Source organism: Aquarana catesbeiana, linkage group LG01 (genome assembly GCF_042186555.1).
Source record: "Aquarana catesbeiana isolate 2022-GZ linkage group LG01, ASM4218655v1, whole genome shotgun sequence".
NCBI lineage: Eukaryota > Metazoa > Chordata > Amphibia > Anura > Ranidae > Aquarana > Aquarana catesbeiana.
In genome coordinates, this window is record NC_133324.1 from 291143131 (window position 1) to 291165705 (window position 22575).

General features: G+C 42.8%; 1 protein-coding gene and 1 pseudogene across 6 annotated transcripts in view; one reads left to right on the forward strand and one right to left on the reverse strand.

Moving 5' to 3' along the window:
• CIT (citron rho-interacting serine/threonine kinase) overlaps positions 1-22363 on the forward strand; it is a 244589-nt gene extending 222226 nt beyond the window's left edge. For all 6 annotated transcript variants that reach the window (XM_073629324.1, XM_073629322.1, XM_073629325.1 and 3 more), the window contains 7 exons: positions 2878-2986; positions 7402-7530; positions 7626-7706; positions 17294-17372; positions 17451-17630; positions 19342-19642; positions 21393-22363. In XM_073629324.1, coding sequence (XP_073485425.1) covers positions 2878-2986; positions 7402-7530; positions 7626-7706; positions 17294-17372; positions 17451-17630; positions 19342-19642; positions 21393-21416 — 903 coding nt within the window. In that variant the 3' untranslated portion in view covers positions 21417-22363. The remainder of the gene's footprint in view (positions 1-2877; positions 2987-7401; positions 7531-7625; positions 7707-17293; positions 17373-17450; positions 17631-19341; positions 19643-21392) is intronic.
• Positions 16297-16394, reverse strand: LOC141124406 (U2 spliceosomal RNA; annotated as a pseudogene).
• Positions 22364-22575: the final 212 nt, after the last annotated feature.

Genomic DNA, 22575 nt, shown 5'->3' on the forward strand with positions numbered 1-22575 from the left:
CGTGGAGCCATTATCATCTCATTTATGCCTTTCCTCCTCTGAAGCTCCTCCCTCGTCTGCTGCGCAGGATAGAGACCGAAGGGATCCTGGTCATTCCAGTGGCTTTGGATTGGCCTTGCCGGCCCTGATACGACAATGTGGAGCGACTGGTCATGGAAGCCTCTGGTGGCTTCTATGGGTAGATCAAGGTCCAATATTCCACCATGTCTTACTGTTGCTGGCTTTGATGGCTTGGCTCTTGAAAGACAGATTCTGAGATACGGGGTTGTCAGGCTTTGTTATTCTTACCATGTTAAAGGCACGTAAATCCACCTCTCAAAAGATTTAGCATTGTACTTGGAAGGCTTACATTTCATGGTGCGAGGCTGCAGATTTCATACACAGACCTGGTCATCTGTGCAAACCTTTACCAAGTTTTACAAAGTTGATGTTTGGGCATCTTTGGATGCATGTTTTGGCCCCAAGATTTTGACGGGTTCTTAGTTGTTTTTGCACATTCTTTCTCTAGTTGCTCACCCCTCAATGAGGCACTGCTTTGGGACGTCCCTGCAGTCAAGACTTAAAGGGGTTGTAAAGGTAAAAGTTTTTTCACCTTAATGAATTATATGCATTAAGGTGAAAAAACATCTGACAATACCGGCCCTCCCAGCCCCCCGTTTTACTTACCTGACCCCTTGAAAGTCCTGCGCTCGCCCCCGACATCCTCTTCGCTGCTCAGCCTGGCCGTTGATTGGCTAGAGTGGATGGATTGAAAGCAGCGCAGCCATTGGCTTGCGCTGCTGTCAATCATATGCAATGACGCGGCGCACCGGGGGGCGGGGCCGAGTGATACAGTGAGCGGCTATGGCCGCCGGCTGTATCACGGGAGAACGCCCGCAAGCACTCAACACCATGCGAGGGAGCACGAAAGTGTTGAGTCCTTGCGGGGGTGGAGCCGAGACAGCCGCCGAGGGACCCCAGAAGACCAGGTTCGGGGCCACTCTGTGCAAAAAGAGCTGCACAGTGGAGGTAAGAATAACATGTTTGTTATTTAAAAAAAAAATTACTTTAGTGATCCTTTAAGCCTCATACACCTCATCGGATTTTCCGACGTGAATTGTGTGTTGACAGACTGTCGGCCTAAAATCCAACCGTTTGTACTCTCGGACAATTGTTGTCGGAATGTTTGCGGAAAATTGCATTCGTATTGCATGGGGGAACAATGGCAACATGATCTTAAATAACTTGACAGGTTCTCTTTACTGAGACATCAGGAGTCTTAGACCTCCCATGTCTCCCCCATAGTCTACTGAAGCTAATGGAGCACAGGTCATGCTCCATTAGCTGCTCCTCCAGCCAGAGATCACGGAAAATTTCATCTCTGAACCAGTTAGTATTGTAATACATGTCACTTCACGGTTCATTCACCAGTGGGAGGTTTAGCGAATGGATGTTCAGTGAGCTCCTTCCATCCTACCAACAACACCAGTCAATGCTGGTCCTTGGACTGCAGCAAGGACGGTGGAGCCGTGGAATACATGATGGGGGAAGGCAGTGTGCTGCCATGCCTGTGGAAGTGAACCCACCTCTAAGAGAAAGCCAGTAGTCGGCTTGTAAAGTACACACACTTGGTCTGTTAAAGGAAGTTGAAAAGACTTACTGGCTTTATCTCCAGGTGAAAATAAAGAAAAATAATGCATCTACCACATTTAAGGATTGGTAACCTGCAATATATTACATAGGTTGAAAAAAGTCCATCTGTTTCAACCAATATTACATTTTTTTATTTTGGTTTAATACGGCTTTAACAAATACTCACTGAAAAGGTGTTTATTGACCCGAATACTACATTACTTATATTTAATCTTTATTCATAGAATCTTAATCATCTAACACAATTAAGATTTGGGTCAAATGGAAGTGAGATTCTTCTCTGCTGTCTTCAGAGAAATAATTGGAGGAGGGGGGTCCTAAAAAGTATTTGGATAAAGTTATAGCCTCTAGAGACGAGCTGATCCAGATACATTATTTATACCACACATTTCGCACAATAATTGTGTACAATAATGAGAATCACATTAAATAACTCTTTCCAACCTATTTTGTGGAATTGCTCAAGTGTTTCCCTTCTGTTCAAAAGTCGTCTTCTGTTCTAAATTTGAGTAGAAATGCTTTTTTTTTTCCTAATGTGTGCACAGTGCATGTATTAAAATTGGGAATATTGGTAAACTTTTATAGCCTTTATCTAAATAATCCCAATATAAGCTTACTTTTAAGAGTGTAAATCATGATAAATTCTGGGACACGTACCACACATAATCTGGTTAAAAGAAAATATCACTGCTTAAAGGCCTGCACACTGAGCGTTATAAACCCTGCTTTTAGGGGCATCTTGCATTTTTGTGTTTTTTTTCCTGCCTCTAAATGCCCCTCAATGTTATTAGCCTATGTGCCCATGCACACATAGGCATATGGAAGCAGAAAAAAAAAAATAAACCACTGCCAGTGTGTCCAGGAGCAGCAGCGTTTTGGCAGAAAAGACGCTTGATGTGTCTAAACACATTAACACTAGGCCCATCAAGTGCTTGAGCGTTAATTGATCTCACTGGCCAGAAAAAAAAAACTGGCCAGTGAAATGAATGAACGTCCAAACGCTTTACGGGTTCCAGATGCGTTTACATTTGTCAAGCTTTTTTTATGCCAAAACGCTGCTGCAAGGAAGAAAGGTGTCTAGGAGAGCTGGGCAAATGCCCTGTGCGCATGGGGCCATATACTTTGACACTGGGAACCAAAATGGAAAGCTTCAAAGATTGTGATTTTTACATTTTGTATTAGATTTTCCATATACTTTTTGCCAAAACGATTAGTAAATCTCTGGTGTGGATTCATGTTTTATAGGAAATTGAGACATCCGAACCATGCAGCTGTATTTATTTTACTGGCTACAGCATCATCATTGGAACCAATAAATTCTATGAGATTGAGATGAAGCAATACACTCTTGAAGGTGAGATGTGGATGTTTGCATTGAGGTAACCTAAAGACAGGTGGCCTTCTAGTTACCTTTACTCTGCAGCTGAACTCTGTTGGATGGTCAATGAGGATTTCAGACCCAGAGTTGTGGTCTCTGGCTTTTCTGTTGCATTAAAAGGCAGTAAATTTAATATTTTACATTAAACTAACGCCGGTCTGACAATTTTAAGACATTTTTGATAAGAGAAGTATATAGGTCAGTGGGGAGGAAGGTCCCACTGGCCACTATTAAGGCTTGGAAGGCAGAAGAAGTGGAACCAGAAAACATGGTCAATATTTGCATACCAGGATGTCCAGGGTATTGTGAACCCTGGATATTGAAACAGAGAACCTGAAGGTACCTGTTACATGGTGCCAGCAGAAAACCCTTCCTGACGGTAATCTGTGGATTAAAGTTTCTTAACCACTTCAGCCCCGGAAGATTTTACCCCCTTCCTGAACAGAGCACTTTTTACAATTTGGCACTGCGTTGCTTTAACTGACAATTGCGTGGTTATGCAATGCTATACCCAAATGAAATTTGCGTCCTTTTTTTTTTTCCACAAATAGAGCTTTCTTTTGGTGGTATTTGATCACCTCTGCGGTTTTAAGTTTTTGCGCTATTAACAAAAAAAAGCGATAATAAATATCCCCCAAATTTCTTTTAAAAAACAGCTTTCTTCATCAGTTTAGGCCAATATGTATTCTTCTACATATTTTTGGTAAAAAAAAATCGCAATAAGTTTATATTGATTGGTTTGTGCAAAAGTTACAAACTTTGGAAAAGATTTATGGCATTTTTATTATTATTATTTTTTTACTAGTAATGGTGATCTGCAATTTTTAGTGGCATTGCGACATTGCAATGGACAGATCAGACACTTTTGACACATTTTTATGACCATTGACAATTCTACAGCAAACGGAGCTATAAAAATGCACTGATACTGTGTAAATGTCACTGGCAGGAAAAGGGTTAACACTAGGGGGGCGATCAAGGGGTTAAATGTGTGTTCCCTCAGTGTGTTCTAACTGTATGGGGATAGGACTGAGTAAGAGAGGAGACATATCGCTGTTCCTACTTACTAGGAACAAAGGACATGTCTCCTCTCCTCTGACAGCACAGGGATTTGTGTGTTTACACACACAAATCCCTATGCTGGCGCTCGTGCAGCGGGCGCGCCCTCTGGTGGCCGAAAAGGGGAAGGACGTACCCGTACAGGGTTTCGCCCAGGAGAGCCATTCTGCCGCAGGCTGGTCGGGAACCGGTTAATGATACCCTGTTTGATAACAGTGTGCACAGGAGCCTGCTGCAAGCTGTCAGATTGTGCCGTGCCCAACAACTCTAATCTCTATTAAAGTGGTTGTTAAGCCACTAACTGATCATTATATCATCCCATTGTCACATAAAAACCTGTATCATTGTGCCTGATAAAAAGCAGATTTCTACCTGTTTTAATAGTGTCTTCCATTGATCACATGACTCCAGGCTCTCAGCTCTCCCCGTCTGATATCTCCAGCGGGCAGGGCCAAGATTCCCCTGCTGACGTCAGACAGGGAGGCAGAGAGGGGAGGAGCAGAGAGTCTGGAGTTATGCGATTGCTTGAAAATCCTGTTAAAACAGGTAGAAATCTGCCTTTTTGCTTTTTTTTTATATAAAGCACAGGCATTAGGATACAGGTTTTTATGTGAGGGGATGATATAATGATTAGTTCGTTTTGAAGCAGCGGGGAGAGGAGCAGAGCGGCGCTAGTGAGAGCTGACAGGCAGGGGGAGAAAGGGGAGGAAGACAGAGGGAGACAGAGGAGAGCTGCAGATAGCAGTGTATGACGGAAGCATGCACACTGACCACGGTGTCAGGGCTCAGCAGCCCTGATATATCATGGTCAGCGTACAGAGGGGACGGTAGAAACTGGCAGGATCAGACAAGTATTTCAGGTGATGCAGGGGACCAAAATACACAGCACAAGCACTGTGCTGTTATTCATGCTTTAAGGGAACAGGGTCCATTTTTTTTGTGTGTTAAAGGGGTTGTAAAGGTAATTTTTTTATTTTTTAAAAATAACAAACATGTTATACTTACCTTAACTGTGCAGCTCGTTCTGCACAGAGTGGCCCCGAACCTGCTTTTCTGGGGTCCCTCGGCGGCTGTTTCAGCTCCTCCCCGCAAGAACTAACCACCTCAATGCGAGCTCCCTCGCATGGTGGTTAGTTGTTGCGGGCGCGCTCCCGTGATACAGCCGGCGGCTATAGCCGCTCGCTGTATCACTCGGCCCCGCCCCCCAGCGCGCCGCGTCATTGGATGTGATTGACAGCAGCGCGAGCCAATGGCTGCGCTGCTTCCAATCCATCCACTGTAGCCAATCAGCGGCCAGGCTGAGCAGCGGAATGGATGTTGGGAACAAGCAGCCGACTTTCGAGGGGTCAGGTAAGTAAAACGGGGGGGCTGGGGGCGGCGGTATTGTCAGTAGTTTTTTCACCTTAATGCATAGAATGCATTAAGGTGAAAAAATTTTTACCTTTACAACCCCTTTAACAAACGCTTTAATGATATGGCATTCATAACACAGTCATTTATATGACAGGTTTGTTTACAGACTCAAAAACCACTCATTCAGTTATAGTATAACTAAGGCAGGGTGTGGGGGATCTGATGTCACACACTGCACAGCAGGGAGCTAAGTATAGTCTGAGACCTGATTGGGATGGAAATTACATCCCTCCTCTACACAATCTTATTATTGAAAATATGCACAGCTGAGGCTGTCAATCACATGCTGTGTGCTGCAGGATGGGCAGGCCCTCTTCCAGGATTGCTTAGTGTGGAGTTTAACTGTCAGAAGTGACAGGAGAGAAAGGAGAGAGCAGACAAGATTTACACCAGGTGCTTTGGATTGAGGCAAGGAGACACTTTAAGGACATGATTTGTTCCTTTTAAGGAACAATTGTAAGGATTCCGTGTTATAAATGAACTGACTTGTGTTCCTATGTTATTTTTGTCAAATGAATGTCACAGACAGAAGTATTTAGCAATCTTGAAACCTAGAAATTGAAAAAATATATTTTTGAAACAATTTTCCATCATCAGAGATGTTTTATAACCTGATATAGCAAGCTTCACAAAAGTGTTCAAGAAGTTTTACAGTAAGTTTTTGAAGGGTTAGTTCCTGGATTGATGTTTGATGGGCAGGATCCAAAATATTTTGTGCACAGATTACTTGAAGAGAATCTTAATAGTAAGCAAAATGGAAAATTGTATCAAATACCGTAATTTTCCTTTCCTGACGCCAAGACATGGCAGCATACATATATATAGCTCCGCCCCTATATCCACCCTCAGGACCTGTTTAGTTCTAAAAAAAAGTCTGAGAGCAACCTCCCCCATTCTGTGTATAAAACAAAAAGATCAGAGGGAGGGTTTGTATGTTGCCATGTCTTGGTGTCAGGAAAGGAAAATTACGGTAAGTATTTGATACAATTTTCCATTTTCCTGACGCCAGACATGGCAGCATACATATGATACATAATGAGCTTTTGAGAGGGAGTGTTTAATGCTACAAACTTAGTCTTTATTTGACAATGGACATAAAAGCTGGGATGGTTTTCCTCCCAAACTCTACCGTAGAAAGAGCTGTTGGATCTACCCTGTAGTGTTTTAAGAACGTATGATGTGATGACCAGCTAGCCTCTTTGCAGACTGTCTGCAGAGACAATCCTGCCCGTACCGCCCAAGAAGATGACATCACCCTGGTTGAGTGATGAGCTCTAATTACTTCTGGAGGATCCTTCCCGGCTCTATATGCCAGGTGAATATTTTTTACTATCCAGGCCGAGGTGGTTCTGGCCGAGGCCTCTTTCTCTTTAAATTTTCATGATGAAAAAGTCTGTCAGAACTTCTGAATGTAGAAGTAACCTGGAGATAGGCTTTGAGGACTTTTGGAATGTCCGACTCATGCAGATCAGCATCTGATTCCGCTGGGAAGGCTGGAAGCACCCATTCACTGGAGAGATGAAATATCGATGCCACTTTTGGGACAAAATGATCCAATGGGGGAGGTAGCTCTCAGTCAGACTTTTATAGAGCTAAACAGGTCCTGTGGGTGGATATAGGGGTGGAGCTATATCATATATATGCTGACATGTCTGGCATCAGGAAAATGCCTTTCTCAGAAGTCTCTGAAAGAAGCTGCCATTCTCTGACTCAAGCTGAGTAATAGTTCTAGTTCCTCCATGGGTGTAGCTATTACATTGTGCTGATCTAACATCAAACCTAAACTTTTACTGGTGTATGGCCAGCCTGTTACCATGGAATGATGGTCATGGAAATCAAATAAACTTTGTTTGAACACAACTATGTTTATAGTAAGTTTTGGTTGTTATACATATTAAACCCATCACTGTTTTCTCTAGAATTCCTGGATAAAAATGACCACTCTTTGGCCTCAGCGGTATTTGCTTCTTCATCGAATAGTTTTCCCATTGCTATAATGCAGGTGAACAGCACAGGACAGAGGGAAGAATACCTCCTCTGTTTCCATGGTAACAATATTTGTTTATTTTAAGAAATATTTTCTTTTATATATATTTTTTTTACTAGTATTCTGTGATGATTCTCTCCATTTTTTTCTCTGCAGAGTTTGGTGTTTTTGTTGATTCTTATGGAAGGCGAAGCCGAACAGATGATCTGAAATGGAGTCGGCTGCCTCTTGCATTCGGTAAGTGTGTAAGTTGTTTTTTTTTTTTAACGATGTTCTATTAATGTATAACTTTAATGTAACTTGCATAAAGCTGACCTGTGATTTGCCTTAATGCCCTCCTCTCCAGTAGCATGTACTTCCTTTTTGCTTTGCTTATCCACCACTACCTTCAGCTGCCAAGGCTGAAAAGGTATTTATTGCTTCTAGCCCAGGTATGAAGGAGATTGTTACTCCATGGGAAATTAAAGGTGCATGGCTTTTCCCCATGCACTGTCACGTGGGTGTTGGAGAATTGTTATTTATTTATTTTTCATTTTGGGCAGCTGAGCAGTGCAACAGGGCAGTAAAGAAAAGGTAAATATATGTTGCTTGTTAAGCAATATGAAAGTGAACCTATTTCTTTTTTCCCTTCTTAACCACTTCCCCCCCACCATATAGCAGAATGACGGCTGGAAAGTGGTTATATTATCCTGACTCTGCGTCATATGCTGTCCAGCAGGATAAGCCTCTAGCACGTGCCCCCGGGAGAGCCCAGCGCGGTGATCGGTGGTGTGTCGGTCTGACACACTGCATCTCTGATCCTGGTAAAGAGCCTATGATGTAGGCTCTTTACCATGTGACCAGCTGTGTCCAATCACAGCTGATCAAATGGTAACCAGGAAGTGCCCTTTATCGGCTTTTCCTCTACTTGTGCTGACAAGGCATGAGTAGAGGAGAGCCGATCTGCTGCTTTCCTGACAGGGGGGGTCTGCGCTGATAATCAGCGCATTATCAGTGCAGACCCATGGAGGGTGCCCACTAGATCCCACCTAGGATGCCAATCAGTGCCCATAAGAAATGCCAATCTGTGCCTACCAGTAATGCCTGTGAGTGCTGCCTATCAGTGCCGCCTATGAGTGCCTCATCATCAGTGTCGCCTCATCATTGCTCATCAGTGAAAGAGAAAACATACTTATTTACAAGGTTTTATAACAGAAACAAAGCAAAACTTTTTTGTTTATCGTACATCATAGGACACAGAGCCTCAAGTAATTACTTGGTGGGTTATGGGCCTACCTTCAGGTGTTGACACTGGTATAACCAATACAGGAAGTTGACTACTCTATATAACTCCTCCTCTTTCCAGGAGTCCTCAGTTTTTTTACCAGTGTCTAAGGTGTTGGTCACGAGTGAAGATGTGCTCTGAGGGGCTCCAGGGAGGGATCCATGCTGGATTTAAAAAACCTCCACAACCGTATCCATCCTCGCCACTGTGGCCATAGGATGGTACCTGGGTCTCGCATTGAAGAACTAGGTTTTGCCTGTAAGCTTCTCTTTGAGAGCTGGACCCTAGGAACCAGGACTCTTTTTTTGGTTTTTCATGTTACCTAAAGTTGTTCCTGAGGGGTGCTATACAGGTCCAAAGGAGCGGAGCCCCTATTAAAAGGGCCCCAGTCTTTGAAGGTTTAACTACGCTGCCCACCGTGATGGGTGAAAGTTGGATCTGTCTGTTAAATCAGCAGTATCCTGCAGCGAGGGTAAGGTAAGGGGAGAAGCCTAGGAACTGTAAAAAGTCCACCTGTGCCTTTTTCTCCAAAAAATATGTATAACTGTATGCCTTAAAATGTCTCCTCTAGAGGGAGTATATTACACTTACCTAGTACGATGCTTTTTCAGCAGCTCTGTGTCTGGTTATAGCAGCGGGTGTGGTCCCTGCAGCCAGAGGGGAGTTCTTAATTGAACAGATGATGTTCCTCTTCTGAGGGATTTAAAGGGGTTACAGCAGTAGTTTATGAACATACAAAACCAGCCATTTGCATTTTTTTGTATAAAGTCTTCCTTTAAAACTAGGAGCTTAACAAACACTGCTGATAAAAATTCCCCTCCCCTCTCCTCCTGGAGAGGTGCGGTAACCACTGACACTTATGTGTAATCAGGTTCTCACCTGAGGCTTAACACAGACGCTCTCAGTTCATATGCTGAAGACAGAAGTCTGTCACACTAAGAGACACAGGAGCGCTGGGCATGTAAAGGTGTGTAAACAGGCATTTCCAGCACAGGAAATATTATGGTACTCAGCATCAAAGGCTGATCCTTATGGTGACATTGCTTTCTTTTGCTAAAACTATTGTTCAGCAAATACTATAATTTGTTAAAGTGCCTCTGCTGTTGTGCTTAGCACATTTGATTTCCAGTGCACCACAAAGGTACTAAGGATTCCACCCCCAGGCGCTGGGAACTCCAGTCATGCCTCCACACTGTCATCCTCTCCGGAGATACCTGACATGGCAAGCCAGGGTGAATCATTGGAAGCAATTGGTGGTGCAACTGCTTCTCACACTTCAGCCCCTGTGTATGTGACTGAAGATGCATTCTCCTCTACCCTGTTGGGCTTAGAAGGAAGATTAGCGGATTTAATCGCATTCTCCATCCAAGAGGATAGGAAGCATGCTAGATCCCCCTCCCCCACCTCAAACCCCTTTTTCCAAGGGAACAGTGGGCACAGGATGAGGTGTTATCCTCAGGTGATCACGGGGGAAAAACAAGCCAGATTTTCCTCTGCGGAGGAAACAACAGTTGATGAACCTTATGCAACCTCACAATCTGACAGATTGATGGTACAAACTCTTACAGAGATGGTTCATTCCACTTTTTATACTACTCCTAACAGAGTAAGCTGAAAGTCCAGGTCCCTTCTTTGTTTTTTTAAAAAATAAAAAACAAAAACCTCAACCTTTTACTGCGCTTATTTATGCTGAATGGGATCATCTGGATAAGCATTTTTTCCCTCCAAAGAGATTCTCAGTTCTCTATCATGGAGGAAAAATTCACAAAGGTTGGAAAGTACCAGTAGTAGACGCTGCGATTTCCAGCATCAATAAAGATGCATAATTGCTTAAGCATCTAATAGATAAGGAGTTGGAATTTTTTTGTTAAAATCCTCCTACCAATGGCGCTATGTTTCGCCATAGATGCCATAAAAGACCCTATCCACCAGGCTGCTCGCCTTGCGCTTGTGCTAAAACGCATGCTTAAGACCCTGTGGTTAAAAGGGTTGGTCAGCTGAAGCATCTTGCAAAAAAGGGTGTCTGACTAGTTTCCTTTTTCATTGGGGAAGGTTTGATTAAATACATCCAAATGATTTCTAGCAGTAAAGCTCTTTTGTCCAGTAGAAGGTGTAACGGTCCTTTTATTTAAAGTGAAGCTACAACAGCTCACAGGTTAAGTACTCTGACGGCCAGTGCAGCCATGGGAGACTTCCTGACAGACATGGGTTCAGATCCACATGTCGGCGTTCACTAGTGAAGGAGCCACTCCTCACAGGTTAACTACTCTGACGGCCAGCATAGCCATGGGAGGCTTCCTGAAAGACGTGGGACCTCGTCCTCACGTTGGCTCCTTGTGACCTTGGATAGTCACTTAAAGGGATTCCTTCCCCTGCGCAGGGGCAGCTGCCTCTAGGCAGCGGTGACGGCCTCCACCGTCAGACTCTAGGGCATGATTTCCAAGAAATACTGTTCAAATCTGTGCAACTTCAAGGTAGTCCCTGCACTATTTACCACTTTGATGCAACTTAAAACTCTAGAATACACAGGCATTGTTTCCTGTCGCATCAAAATCGCGCCCCGACGTATTCTCGGCAGCAAAAGATCACGGTAAAATCCCGCAACTTTGGGGTTGCAATAGTGGAAACTGAGCCTAAGAGGAGAAAATATTCAGCCCCTGTATACATGACTGAAGATGCGTTTTTCCTCTGCCCTGCAGGGCCTAGAAGGAAAATTAGCGACTTTAATCGCATCCGCTATCCAAGGATGGGAAGCGTGTTAGATCCCCCACTTGAGATCCCTTATCAAGGGAACAGTGGGTAGAGGATGAAGGATTACCCTCAGGTAATCGGGAAGAGAGGCAAACCGAGTACTCCTCTGCAGAGGAGACAACTAGAGTTGAACTTTTTTTCAGCCTCGCAGTCTGAGAAATTGCTGGTACAAACCTCTTGCAGAGATGATTTGTGCCTCTTTCAAGCTACTTCTATTAGAGTCAGCTGATAGTTCTGTTTTTTCTTAGGTTCCTTGGAACCTTCACTGCCTTTTTCATGCGTTTCCTGTACATGTACAGAGCCACGCAGAAATTCAACAGATCCATTCTAGATCTAAAAGAATCTAAATCAGTTCCTGAAGAGCCGCTGTTTCTATGGAGTCGATCAAGTCAGTATTTTTTATCCTGCAAGGAGGAAAACTTCTGGCGCTTATCGGCATCAGGGATGCATGTCCATATATTTCCCGCTCACCAAAGGTTTCTGCGGTTCGAAGTAGAACAGCAGCATTTCAGTTTATAGCCTTGCCCTTCGGGCTAGCTACAGCACCTCGAGTGTTCACAAAGGTGCTAGCCCCACCTGTAGCCAGGTCAAGGGCACAGGGCTTAAACAGTCTTGGCATACCTAGACGATCTATTGCTAATAGACCGATCGCTGTTCGGAGTAAGGTGTACGCATTACAACCAGTTACCTGGAAAGGTCTGGGTTGCGTTCTCAACCTAGTAAAGTCTCCATTAAAATCGCTAAAAAAGGGCTGCAGTATTTGGGTCTGATCATAGATACAGCCCAGAAAAAGGGTCTTCTTGCCCAGAAAGAAAAAAAAAAAAAAAACACACAACTCCATAAAAGAGTTGGTGCAGATGGTCAGGTCAAAAGGAGGTCCCTCCATTCGCCTTTGCATGAGGTTGTTAGAAAGGATGGTGGCTTCATTCGAAGCAGTTCCCTTTGCCCAGTTCCATTCGAGAATGTTGCAAAACAGTATTCTATTTGCTTGGAACAAAACGATCCAAGCTTTGGACTTGCCAATGCGGCTGTCCCCAAGGTTGTCCCAAAGCCTCAATTGGTGGTTACTAAAGAATGTCCTAAAGGGTAAATCCTTCAGACCACTTATCTGGTAAGTGGTAATGACAGAAGACAACTGTCCAAGTACCGAAAGAGCCTTGCCCAGCAACATCCTAGAGATTAGGTGTGATTCGCAGTGCGTCTGGCTCTAAAAGCCTGGACTTCCAGGTTAAGGGATTGTCCCAACAGGATCCAATCGTCAATGCCACGGCTGTGACCTATATCATTCACCAAAAGGGGCACCAAGAATCTCTCAGTGCAGAGAGAAGTGAACCATATTCTAACTTGGGCAGAAAGAAAAATATTCCATGCCCATCGGCAGTCTTTATTCCGGGAATAGAGAATTGGCACGCGCACTACATGTGCCGCCAGCAGATTATTCCCAGGGGAATGGTCTATTCACCCCGACATGTTTCAGGCTGTTTGTCAAGGATGGGGGACTCCGGATGTAGATCTTCTAGCATCCAGTGCAACATAAAGTTAGTCAACTTTGTGTCCACAACAAAGGATCCATTCGCATGCAGAACAGATGCGTTGGTGATACTATGGGATCAGCTTTTACTGATCTATGCATTTCCCCCTATTCAGTTGCTGCCTCAACTTCTTTGCAGGATCAAGCTGGAAAGAAAACCGGTAATTCTGGCAGCACCAGCATGGCCCAGAAGGTCATGGTATGCAGAGGTCGTAAAGATGGCAGTGGAGGATCTGTGGTCCCTTCCACTAAGGCCAGACCTGCTCTCACAGGGGCCGATATTCCATCCTACTTTACGAATGCTAAATTTAACGGCCTGGCTATTGAGAACCACATTCTGAAAAGACGTGGGCTTTCCAGGGCAGTTATTTCTACTTTAACTAACACTAGGAAGCCAGCTTCTAGAGCTATATATTGTAGAGTCTGGAAAGCTTATGTTTCCTGGTGTGAATCCAAGGGTTGGCACCCTCGGAGATATATTAGAGGCAGAATTCTTGCCTTTCTACAAGTAGGCATAGAGATGAATTTGGCCCTGAGTACTATTAAGGGCCAAGTCTCAGCCTTATCAATTTTATTTCAAAGACCACTTGCTACGCATTCTTTAGTCCAGGGTTTCATGCAAGGAGTGATGCGGATTTATCCGCCAGTTAAATCACCCTTAAGCCCTTGGGACTTGAATTTAGTTTTGTCAGTGTTACAAAAAACGCCATTCGAACCATTACAGCATGTTCCCTTAGTCCTTCTGACTAGGAAGCTGATATTTTTGGTTGCTGTATCCTCAGCAAGGAGGGTTTCAGAATTGGCTACTCTTTCCTGTAAAGAGCCTTATTTGATTATTCATGAGTACAGAGTGGTGTTACGCCCTCGTCCAGGCTTTTTGCCAAAAGTGATTTCAGGCTTTCATCTGAATGAAGATATTGTTCTGCCATCATTTTTTCCAAAACCATGTTCCAAGGTAGAGAAGTCACTACATTGTCTTGATGTGGTGAGAGCAGTGATGATCTAGTTAAAGAAAACTGCTCAGATTCGTAAGACTGATGTCTTATTTATTCTGCCAGAGGGTCCTAAAAAAGGACAGGCAGTCAAAATCCACTGTGGCTAAGAGGATTCGGCAAATTATAATTCGAACTTATGATTTAAAGGGAAAGATTCCCCCTTTTCAAGTTAAGGCGCACTCTACCAGAGCGGTTGTTGCTTCTTGGGCAGTCATAAGGCCTCCATGTCTCAGATCTGCAAGGCCGCGACTTGGTCTTCAGTGCATACATTTACAAAATTTTATCAAGTAGATGTAAAATGGAATGAGGATATCGCCTTCGGGCGCAGTGTGCTGCAAGCAGCAGTATAATTCCTCAAGGTCTGGGGGTGCCCTACGAGTTGTGTCTCCCTCCCCTCAAGTAGCATTGCTATGGGACATCCCACCAAGTAATTACTTGAGGCTCTGTGTCCTATGATGTACGATAAAGAAAATAGGATTTTTAAAACAGCTACCTGTAAGATCCTTTTCTTGGAGTACATCATAGGACACAGCGCTCCCGCCCCTCTGTTTTATGGGGTGAAAGTATATTGCTTATATTGCTTGGCTACAAAAACTGAAGACTCCTGGAAGGAGGAGGGGTTATATAGGGGAGTCAACTTCCTGTATTGGTTATACCAGTGTCAACACCTGAAGGTAGGCCCATAACCCACCAAGTAATTACTTGAGGCTCTGTGTCCTATGATGTACTCCAAGAAAAGGATTTTACAGGTAAGCTGTTTTAAAAATCCTGTTTTTCTTTTCTAAATTTTCGGTCTTTTTTTATTTGTAGAGCAAAAAATAAAAAACCCAGTGGTAATCAAATACCACCAAAAGAGAGCTCTATTTGTGGGAAAAAATTATAACAATTTTGTTTGGGTACAGTGTTGCAATGTACTGAGCCCTGCACCCATTTAATATGCCCTGCTGTGTGCCCTATAATGTAGGAAAACATTGTGTGTGTAGGTCCTACAACCTGAAAGATGTACATCACATGTTGCAAGGCAATACATTTTGGTTTCAGAAAGTAATTTGTGGGATGCTTCCAGTCAGTCTGTGCTAGTATTTGGCTTTTGAGTACCACGAAAGATCAGCTCTCGGCTCTTGCTATTCTTTTTCAAAGGCAGCTTGTCACACATTCACTGATGAAAGCCTTTGTACAGGGCATTGCTTACATAATTTCCCCTGTAAGTCTACCTGGGACTCGGTGGGATCTCAGCCTGGTTCTGTTGGTTCTTATAAAAAAAAAAACACAAACACTTTTGAACCCACCAGAGAGATTTCTCTGTCTGCTCCCACATACTAGGTACCTTCCATTGTTGCCATCACCTATGGTGGTGCTACCGGGACAAGGTTGTCTTGAGGCCTAATGCCTCCTTTCTTCCCAAGGTACTTTATTCCTTTTACCATAACCCTCACATTATACTTACAACCCTACCTTCTTGCATCTGTACATCCCAAAGAGCTACCTCTTTATTGTTTGGATGCGGTACAAACTGTTCAAGTTTATCTCTCAGCTGTGGATTCCATTTAAGAGATTTACTCCTTATTTATTATTCCCAAGGGTTCCCCAAAGGGACAACCCGTTTCTCTCTCCAGTATTTCTAGGCGACTGAGGCAGATTTTTTTTTTTTTAAAAGCCAGTGGCGTGTGAAACACACCCAGTAACTCCACCCGGTGCCAAACAAAGTGCGCACACATAAATCGTTAAACACAAAACGTGCAACGTGTGTACTATGGTCCTCCCATGTTAGGCTCCAGACAGGGACTGAGGTACACACTATGGCTCGTCTGGCCGAAACCAGGCGGACCCCGTTCTCTGGAGGGTCTGCCGGAACAGACCCACCCCAGTACTTGGAGGCCATGTCCACCCCCTCCCAAGACTTTCAGGGTAGGCCCAAGGATCCACACCCTACCAGTCACACAGTGACAACACAGGGTAAATAAATAAAAGAATGAAGTGAGAAGAGGAAGTGAAAGTGGCCATTGTGCAATACAATGGCCGGCCCAAGTGTTCTTTCCTGAAAACTGACAGGAACAGGAACTACACCAATCTAGGCCAGAAGGCTGGGGACCCTACCCTTCAGCCAGACCCAGTGGTTCTCCATCCCCATCAGGAGGCTTCTCTTCCGGCTTTCTCTAAAGGAGACCTATTAACGGCCCTCAGTTATGTCGAGCAGTCCGCTTTCGGCTTTCCCTGTGACTAACCTTCCAGGTTACCATTACGCCAAGTGGATTTGCATAGCCACCACCACCCCTAACCCACCGTCGTGGATCAGGGACAGTAACACAGCGCCACCACTTATAATAGGTAACTGATAAGAACAGATACTACACTTGATCTTAGCCAAAAGGCAGAGAAGGCTACTGAGGCAGATTAAAAGCCAACTAACTACGGTCTTTCAAGGAGCATTGTGCTGCAAGCTACACCAGTTGTACACTGTTGTCTAGGAGTACTTGTTAGTATTTCACTTGCTGTGTTGTTCACCAATCAGTTGGACTGCTTTTGGATCTCCCTCGTGTCTCAGAATCAACTGTGTTCTCTAATGAATATTAAGGAAAACAGGATTTTTGTACCTAATTTAAATCTTTTTCTTGGGCTTCACTAGGGGAAAACTGTCCCACCCCTCTTTATGATTCACTCTTACTACTGCTTTTTCCACAAAACTGGAGCCTAATGGGAGTGGGAATGGTTATATCTGGCTGACTTTGTTGCTACTGTCCAAACTTCTGTAGCATAACACTCTTGTATGTATGTAACCATGTTCCCTAAAGCAGTGGTTCCCAACCATGTCCTCAAGTACCCCCAACGGGCCATGTTTTGGAAATTTCTCTTAGACAAAATAGCTGTCCAAAATACCAAGCCATTGACTCTGATTTAAAGCACCTGTGCAAGATAAAGGAAAACCTGCAAACATGGCCTGTTGGGGGTACTTGAGAACAGGGTTGAGAACCACTGCCCTAAAGAACTCCAAGCAAAGGATTTTATGGCAAATACAAAAATCCTGTTTTCTTTCACATTTGTCAGCATCATTTCTGGATGCATTCAAACCATTTAGATTGAGGTACGTTCTGCCATGCTTGGCTTTAGCTATTGTAAACTAAAAAGGTTGGCAGAAAACAGTGCAGTGGGCATCAAACCAGCAGCTGGATATAGCATACCCCTATGAAATATTGTTTTCTTAGAGATTCATTACAATTAAACTGTAGGAAGCTGCCTCTTCTCTATTTTAATGGCGAAGCCTTTCTTTTTCTTTGTTGTTTAGCGTATAGAGAACCATACTTATTTGTTACACACTTTAACTCCTTGGAAGTAATTGAGATTCAGGGGCGTGCTGCTCTAGGGTAAGTCGTCTTGGTAAAACAAATACATTAAGCTCAATAAACAATAAAGTGGGAAATTAAAACAGTTTATCATTGCAGTGCTCCGGCCAGAGCCCATTTGGATATTCCAAATCCACGATATCTGGGACCAGCAATCTCCTCTAGTGCCATTTACTTGGCATCTGTTTACCAGGATAAACTGAGAGTGATCTGCTGCAAGGGCAATCTGGTAAAAGACAATGTAAATGATCTTCATCGTGCACCATCAACAACAAGGAGGTATGTGTATATAGATTTTTTTTTTCCCAGAGGATATTACAATAGTAATTTTGCTGACCATTACACACCCTTAGCATTTCTAAGTGTACTACCTGTTAAAATGAACACGTTTGGGCATTATAACCACTTGATTACCAGTCTGTCTTAACCTCTTCATTAGCAGGCCATTTTTCAGATTCCAGTGCTGTGATATTTTGACTGACAATTGCTCAGTCATGTAACACTGTATCCAGTTAATTTTTGTATTTTTCTGTGACTTATGAATAAAAAACAGAAATGAAAACAAAATGGTCCCTTTAACTTTAAAAAGCCATGAACACCCCCAAAATGACTGCTTTTTTTAGAATAGTAGACTGCTCAATGCGATCTTGTTTTTGCCATATTTTTTGGAAATTAAAAATCATGCAGGTATTGAGGAATTAAAACCCGGAGCTTGTTATGGTGCGCTAGATACTGTACAGCACATATGGGTTGTAGATTTAATCAAGCTGGTGCACTCAGAATCTGATGCAGCTATGCATGACTTCTAACCTCAGCTTGTGAGCGTGATTTTGCACTCTCCAACTTTAGTAAATAAACCCCAGAGGGATGAAGGTGGTGAAGGGGTTTATCTACAGGCCACATACAGTGGGAGGATAAAGATGGAGTTGATGTGTAGGATAAGGGAGGTAAGGGTTTAATATAGGGATGCACCGATATCGGTTCCGATACCAAGCATTTGCGCGAGTATCGGTACTTGCGCAAATGCTCCAGATACCCGAACTGACACTTCGAGGTGTGATTTGGGTCAATAGAAAATGAATGGGGCAAATTGTAATGCAAAGAATCATATGCGTTTTGAACAGGAATGCGATGTGATTCCTGTCTGAATCGCATGTGATTTCTTGTTTGTGTGTATAGAAAGGGAAAAGCACCATCTAGTGGACAGTTTATTAAAAATGTTAGGACTTAAAGTACATATCTGGACAAATGCAAAATCTACATAGCTGTCCCAGCCCTGCCAATGATAGCAAATCATGGCCGCTAGCAGTGCTCACAGGGCTGAAGGAGATGTAGAGGTGATCCACCACCAAGCTGACATCACTAGTGCCCTATACCCACGGGGTCCCAGGACTTCTCCAGCGGCTGTGATTTCATTGTGATAATTCAAAGCATAAGTAGTATTTCATTAGTTCATTTATAATGCTTGGCCCAGTACACTGAAAAGCCAAGAATATAATAAGCAAAATAGAAAATTGTTGATCTGCAGGTATCGGAAAATCCTCCCTTTTGTATTTTAAAGACCAGTTAATATCTTTTGCCCATTTGTTCTCAGAACACACAATTAGTGAGACGGAAATACACAGATACACTAGAAATATTAATTGTATTTGCTGAGATCACATGTAGACCAGCCAGCAATTTCAATAGTTTGCAGTACCTTTGAGGCATCGGGGAACAGATTAAGATAAAAGAAGTCTAAAATGTTGTCTGTTGCAACCAGTAAGATTACAGCTATATTTATCCAATGTAGGTTACATAATTAAACTTTTCTTTAGCAACCATCGGCACTTCCCTCCTGTCTTTTATGAATCATTTTCCAGAATAAATGTTCATTTGTACCTACAAATTTCACATCCATTGAAATAGGAAATATAACTGAAAAGATTACAATAGAATGCATGCTCAGCTGCATACCTGAAAAAAAGACTTTACATTTTCTGTATTGCAGTCCAAACAAGAGAGGTCCACCTTCCTATAATGACCACATAACAAAAAGAATAGCAGCTAGCCCTGTGCCAGGTGAGGTCCAAGGGTTAGTCCGGGAGCCTAGTACACCACACCGATATCGAGAAGGAAGGACTGAAATGCGCAGGGACAAGTCTCCTGGGAGGCCTTTGGAAAGGGAGAAGTCTCCTGGAAGACTTTTGAGCACTAGAAGGGAAAGGTCACCTGGACGATTGTTTGAGGACGGTGGTAGAGGCCGAGTACCTACAGGGGGAGCGAGGACTCCACTCTCACAAGTTAATAAGGTAGGATAAATTTCCATGTTTTGTAGTTATACACAAACCTACAGTATAAGAATAGAGAATGTGAAGGTGATGATGATATTGTTGCATACATTTAGACATGTTATTTGCATAGGTTTCTTCACCCAAAACTGATACTGTTGGTTTTGTTGCCAATGTAAATCACATTGCTTTCCTATGCATCTAGAGGGCATCTGTAGTACTATCTGCTCTCTTGACTTACCTACTATTTTATGCAAGAGGGATTTTTTTTTTATATTATTGTTTCTGTTACTTTACCAATACATCATTACAGAAATAAAATATATTTCCATTGGGGTAGTATAGGAGGTCCCCGAGTTACGAACCTCCGACTTAAAACCTCCGACTTGCGAACGACTCCTACTTACGAACGGGAGGTGGCGGGCACAGCGGAAAACAATGTCTGAAAACATCGGTAAACGACATCTCTGCTGTTCTACGCATGCGCTTCCGACTTACGAACAAATCCGACTTAAGAACAAACAGGCAGTCCCTAACCCGTTCGTAACTCGGGGACTGCCTGTAGTAATGTTCACAGACAAAACAATATAACAAGTCATCAGCAGACAACTTCAAACGTTTCTTGGTATAACCTACAGGGAAAAGTGGGCAAATATTAGATACACAGCACACACTGAAAAAAGGAGGTTTTGGAAAGGACTGCCTATAACTAAAATATCTGTTTTGGTGGGCTGAGCCTTTAAACATATGTCGAACATCTTTTGCAATACATGAACATTTCCATAATGTTTTGTCTCTTTAAAAATGCTAAGTACAAAAAAAAAAGCCTGTTGCACCTGCCAAAAATCCAGTAAACTTGTAACTACAGAACACCTTCCCCTATGTTATAGGAATGAGTAAAAGTGTACTACAGTGTAAGGAGTCAGCAACCTAAGGTCACAATGCAGCTCCTCCATAGCCACCTTAGGACAGAAAAGTGTGTTACTGGTAGCATTGCACAGAAAATAAGCCTGAAAAAACAAAAAAACAAAATGCAGGCACAAGAAACCTCCAAGGATTGGTAAGGCCTCTTTCACATGAGGGATCCGTATGTCCGTTTTTCATCCTTCCGTTTTCGGATGAAAAACGGACATACATGTATCCCTATGGAGCGTCGGATGTCAGCGGTGACATGTCCGCTGACATCCGACCCGCTCCGCTCCGATTCGAAAAGTGTAACGGAGGAAAAACCTACTTTTCCATCCGTTATCGGATGGGGTGACGACGGACACTACGGTCCGTCATCATCCGATCCCCCATAGGGGAGAGCGGCGCTCTGACAGGTCCGTAGCTGCACAGCGTGCAGCGATGGACCTGTCATCTTTCTGCTCAGGGGGGATCGGCGGAGCGATCCCCGCTGAGCAAGCGGGTGTTCACAGGGCGGATCATCACTGATCCGCCCCGTGTGAAAGAGCCCTTAGCTGTATTATACAGTATATAGCGCAGAAGGTAGAGTTTAATACTGCAAGGTACAGTAGTATTTTCATTACACCGGGAACACTAGCAATACAAATGCCTACCTGCACAAAAGAAGAAAAAAACTTGCATGTAGACGGTTGCCATTGGGTCACTGGGTATAGATTAATACATTTTTATGATTCCTAAATTTAGTTTTTTAACAAGTTAAAATATTCTTATTTTATGTTCATTAATCAGCTAAACTTTCTTAACCCACGTTTATTTGATGTACTATATTGTGTTTGTTAATACACATTTCCTCTTTCTTCTTCAGGTTTGGGACCAGTCTTCTGTATAACCATAAAGGACCTGTGTCTACAAACAACTGAAGCCAACACGAAGGAATGTTTTAATGTCTGATTTATACAGGCAAATGCTTTTTATATTCAGATTGTAGCGGACCACCTTAACTTTTTTTGTGCTATCACAAAGCAACCCTCAGCTCTACATCTTCTTTTTTTTTTTTTTTTTTTTTTATCTTTTTTGTTTTTGAACTTCTGTTACAGTAATAGGTCAATGGCTCTGGTTATAGTTACTAGCTATTACTAGTATATGGAATATTTTTAACAACACATGCATTTTCATTACATGATGCTAAGTATAATTTATATAGCTTTGCATTAACTCTAGCATCACTGGTAAAGGCACAGCTGTCTGAGAGTTTTCACACTAACGAGCACACTACACTATACAGAAAGTGCAAAAAGTTATGTGACAGTTACTATAGTCTCTATGCTCCGCTGAATTACTTCTTAATGCTTCTGCTACCTCAGTCAAGATTTTTGCTTTATAAACCATCACGTTTATGTTCCGGGGTAATATGTCTGAAAAGGTGCTAAATCTTTTATAGGTTCACTGAGTAAGAACTAATATTGGATCCTCATTTTTCAATTTTCACTTTGAGAAAGTTTGTAGTCCCCCTAATTCTGATAAAAATGTGTATATGTGGTAAGCTGGACTTTGACTATGTATATATAAAAGTATATATTTCTGTTGCTCAGTTATGCATAATGCATGAAGGATCTGTCACCCAGGAAGCCTCAGAACATTCCTGATTTACGTAAATGTCACATTTAATCTGTTTAATTCGGTAATGCTAACTAACTATGCCCAGTCCCAATCTGCTGGAGATGTATGTTAAGTGTCCCTTCCAATGCTTCCTTAACTATACATGAGGATTGTATATACTTTATCAGAAAGTTTATATTCATAAAATTGAATATGTTTCTACTTTTTTAAGGTAAACTGTGCATTTTTGAATTTTGCCTTTTGTGAAATGCGTGGAGGGCACAAGCAGACAAGCACACTGATCTTAGATCATTGGTATATGAGCTAAGGAGGTGCTTGTTCAGTGTGGAATGCTTGATTTACTATGCTTTGCTAATATTGTAGAAAACAAAATAAATGCACCTAAAACCTTCTTAAACATATGGCCTGAAGTAAAATATACAAGATGT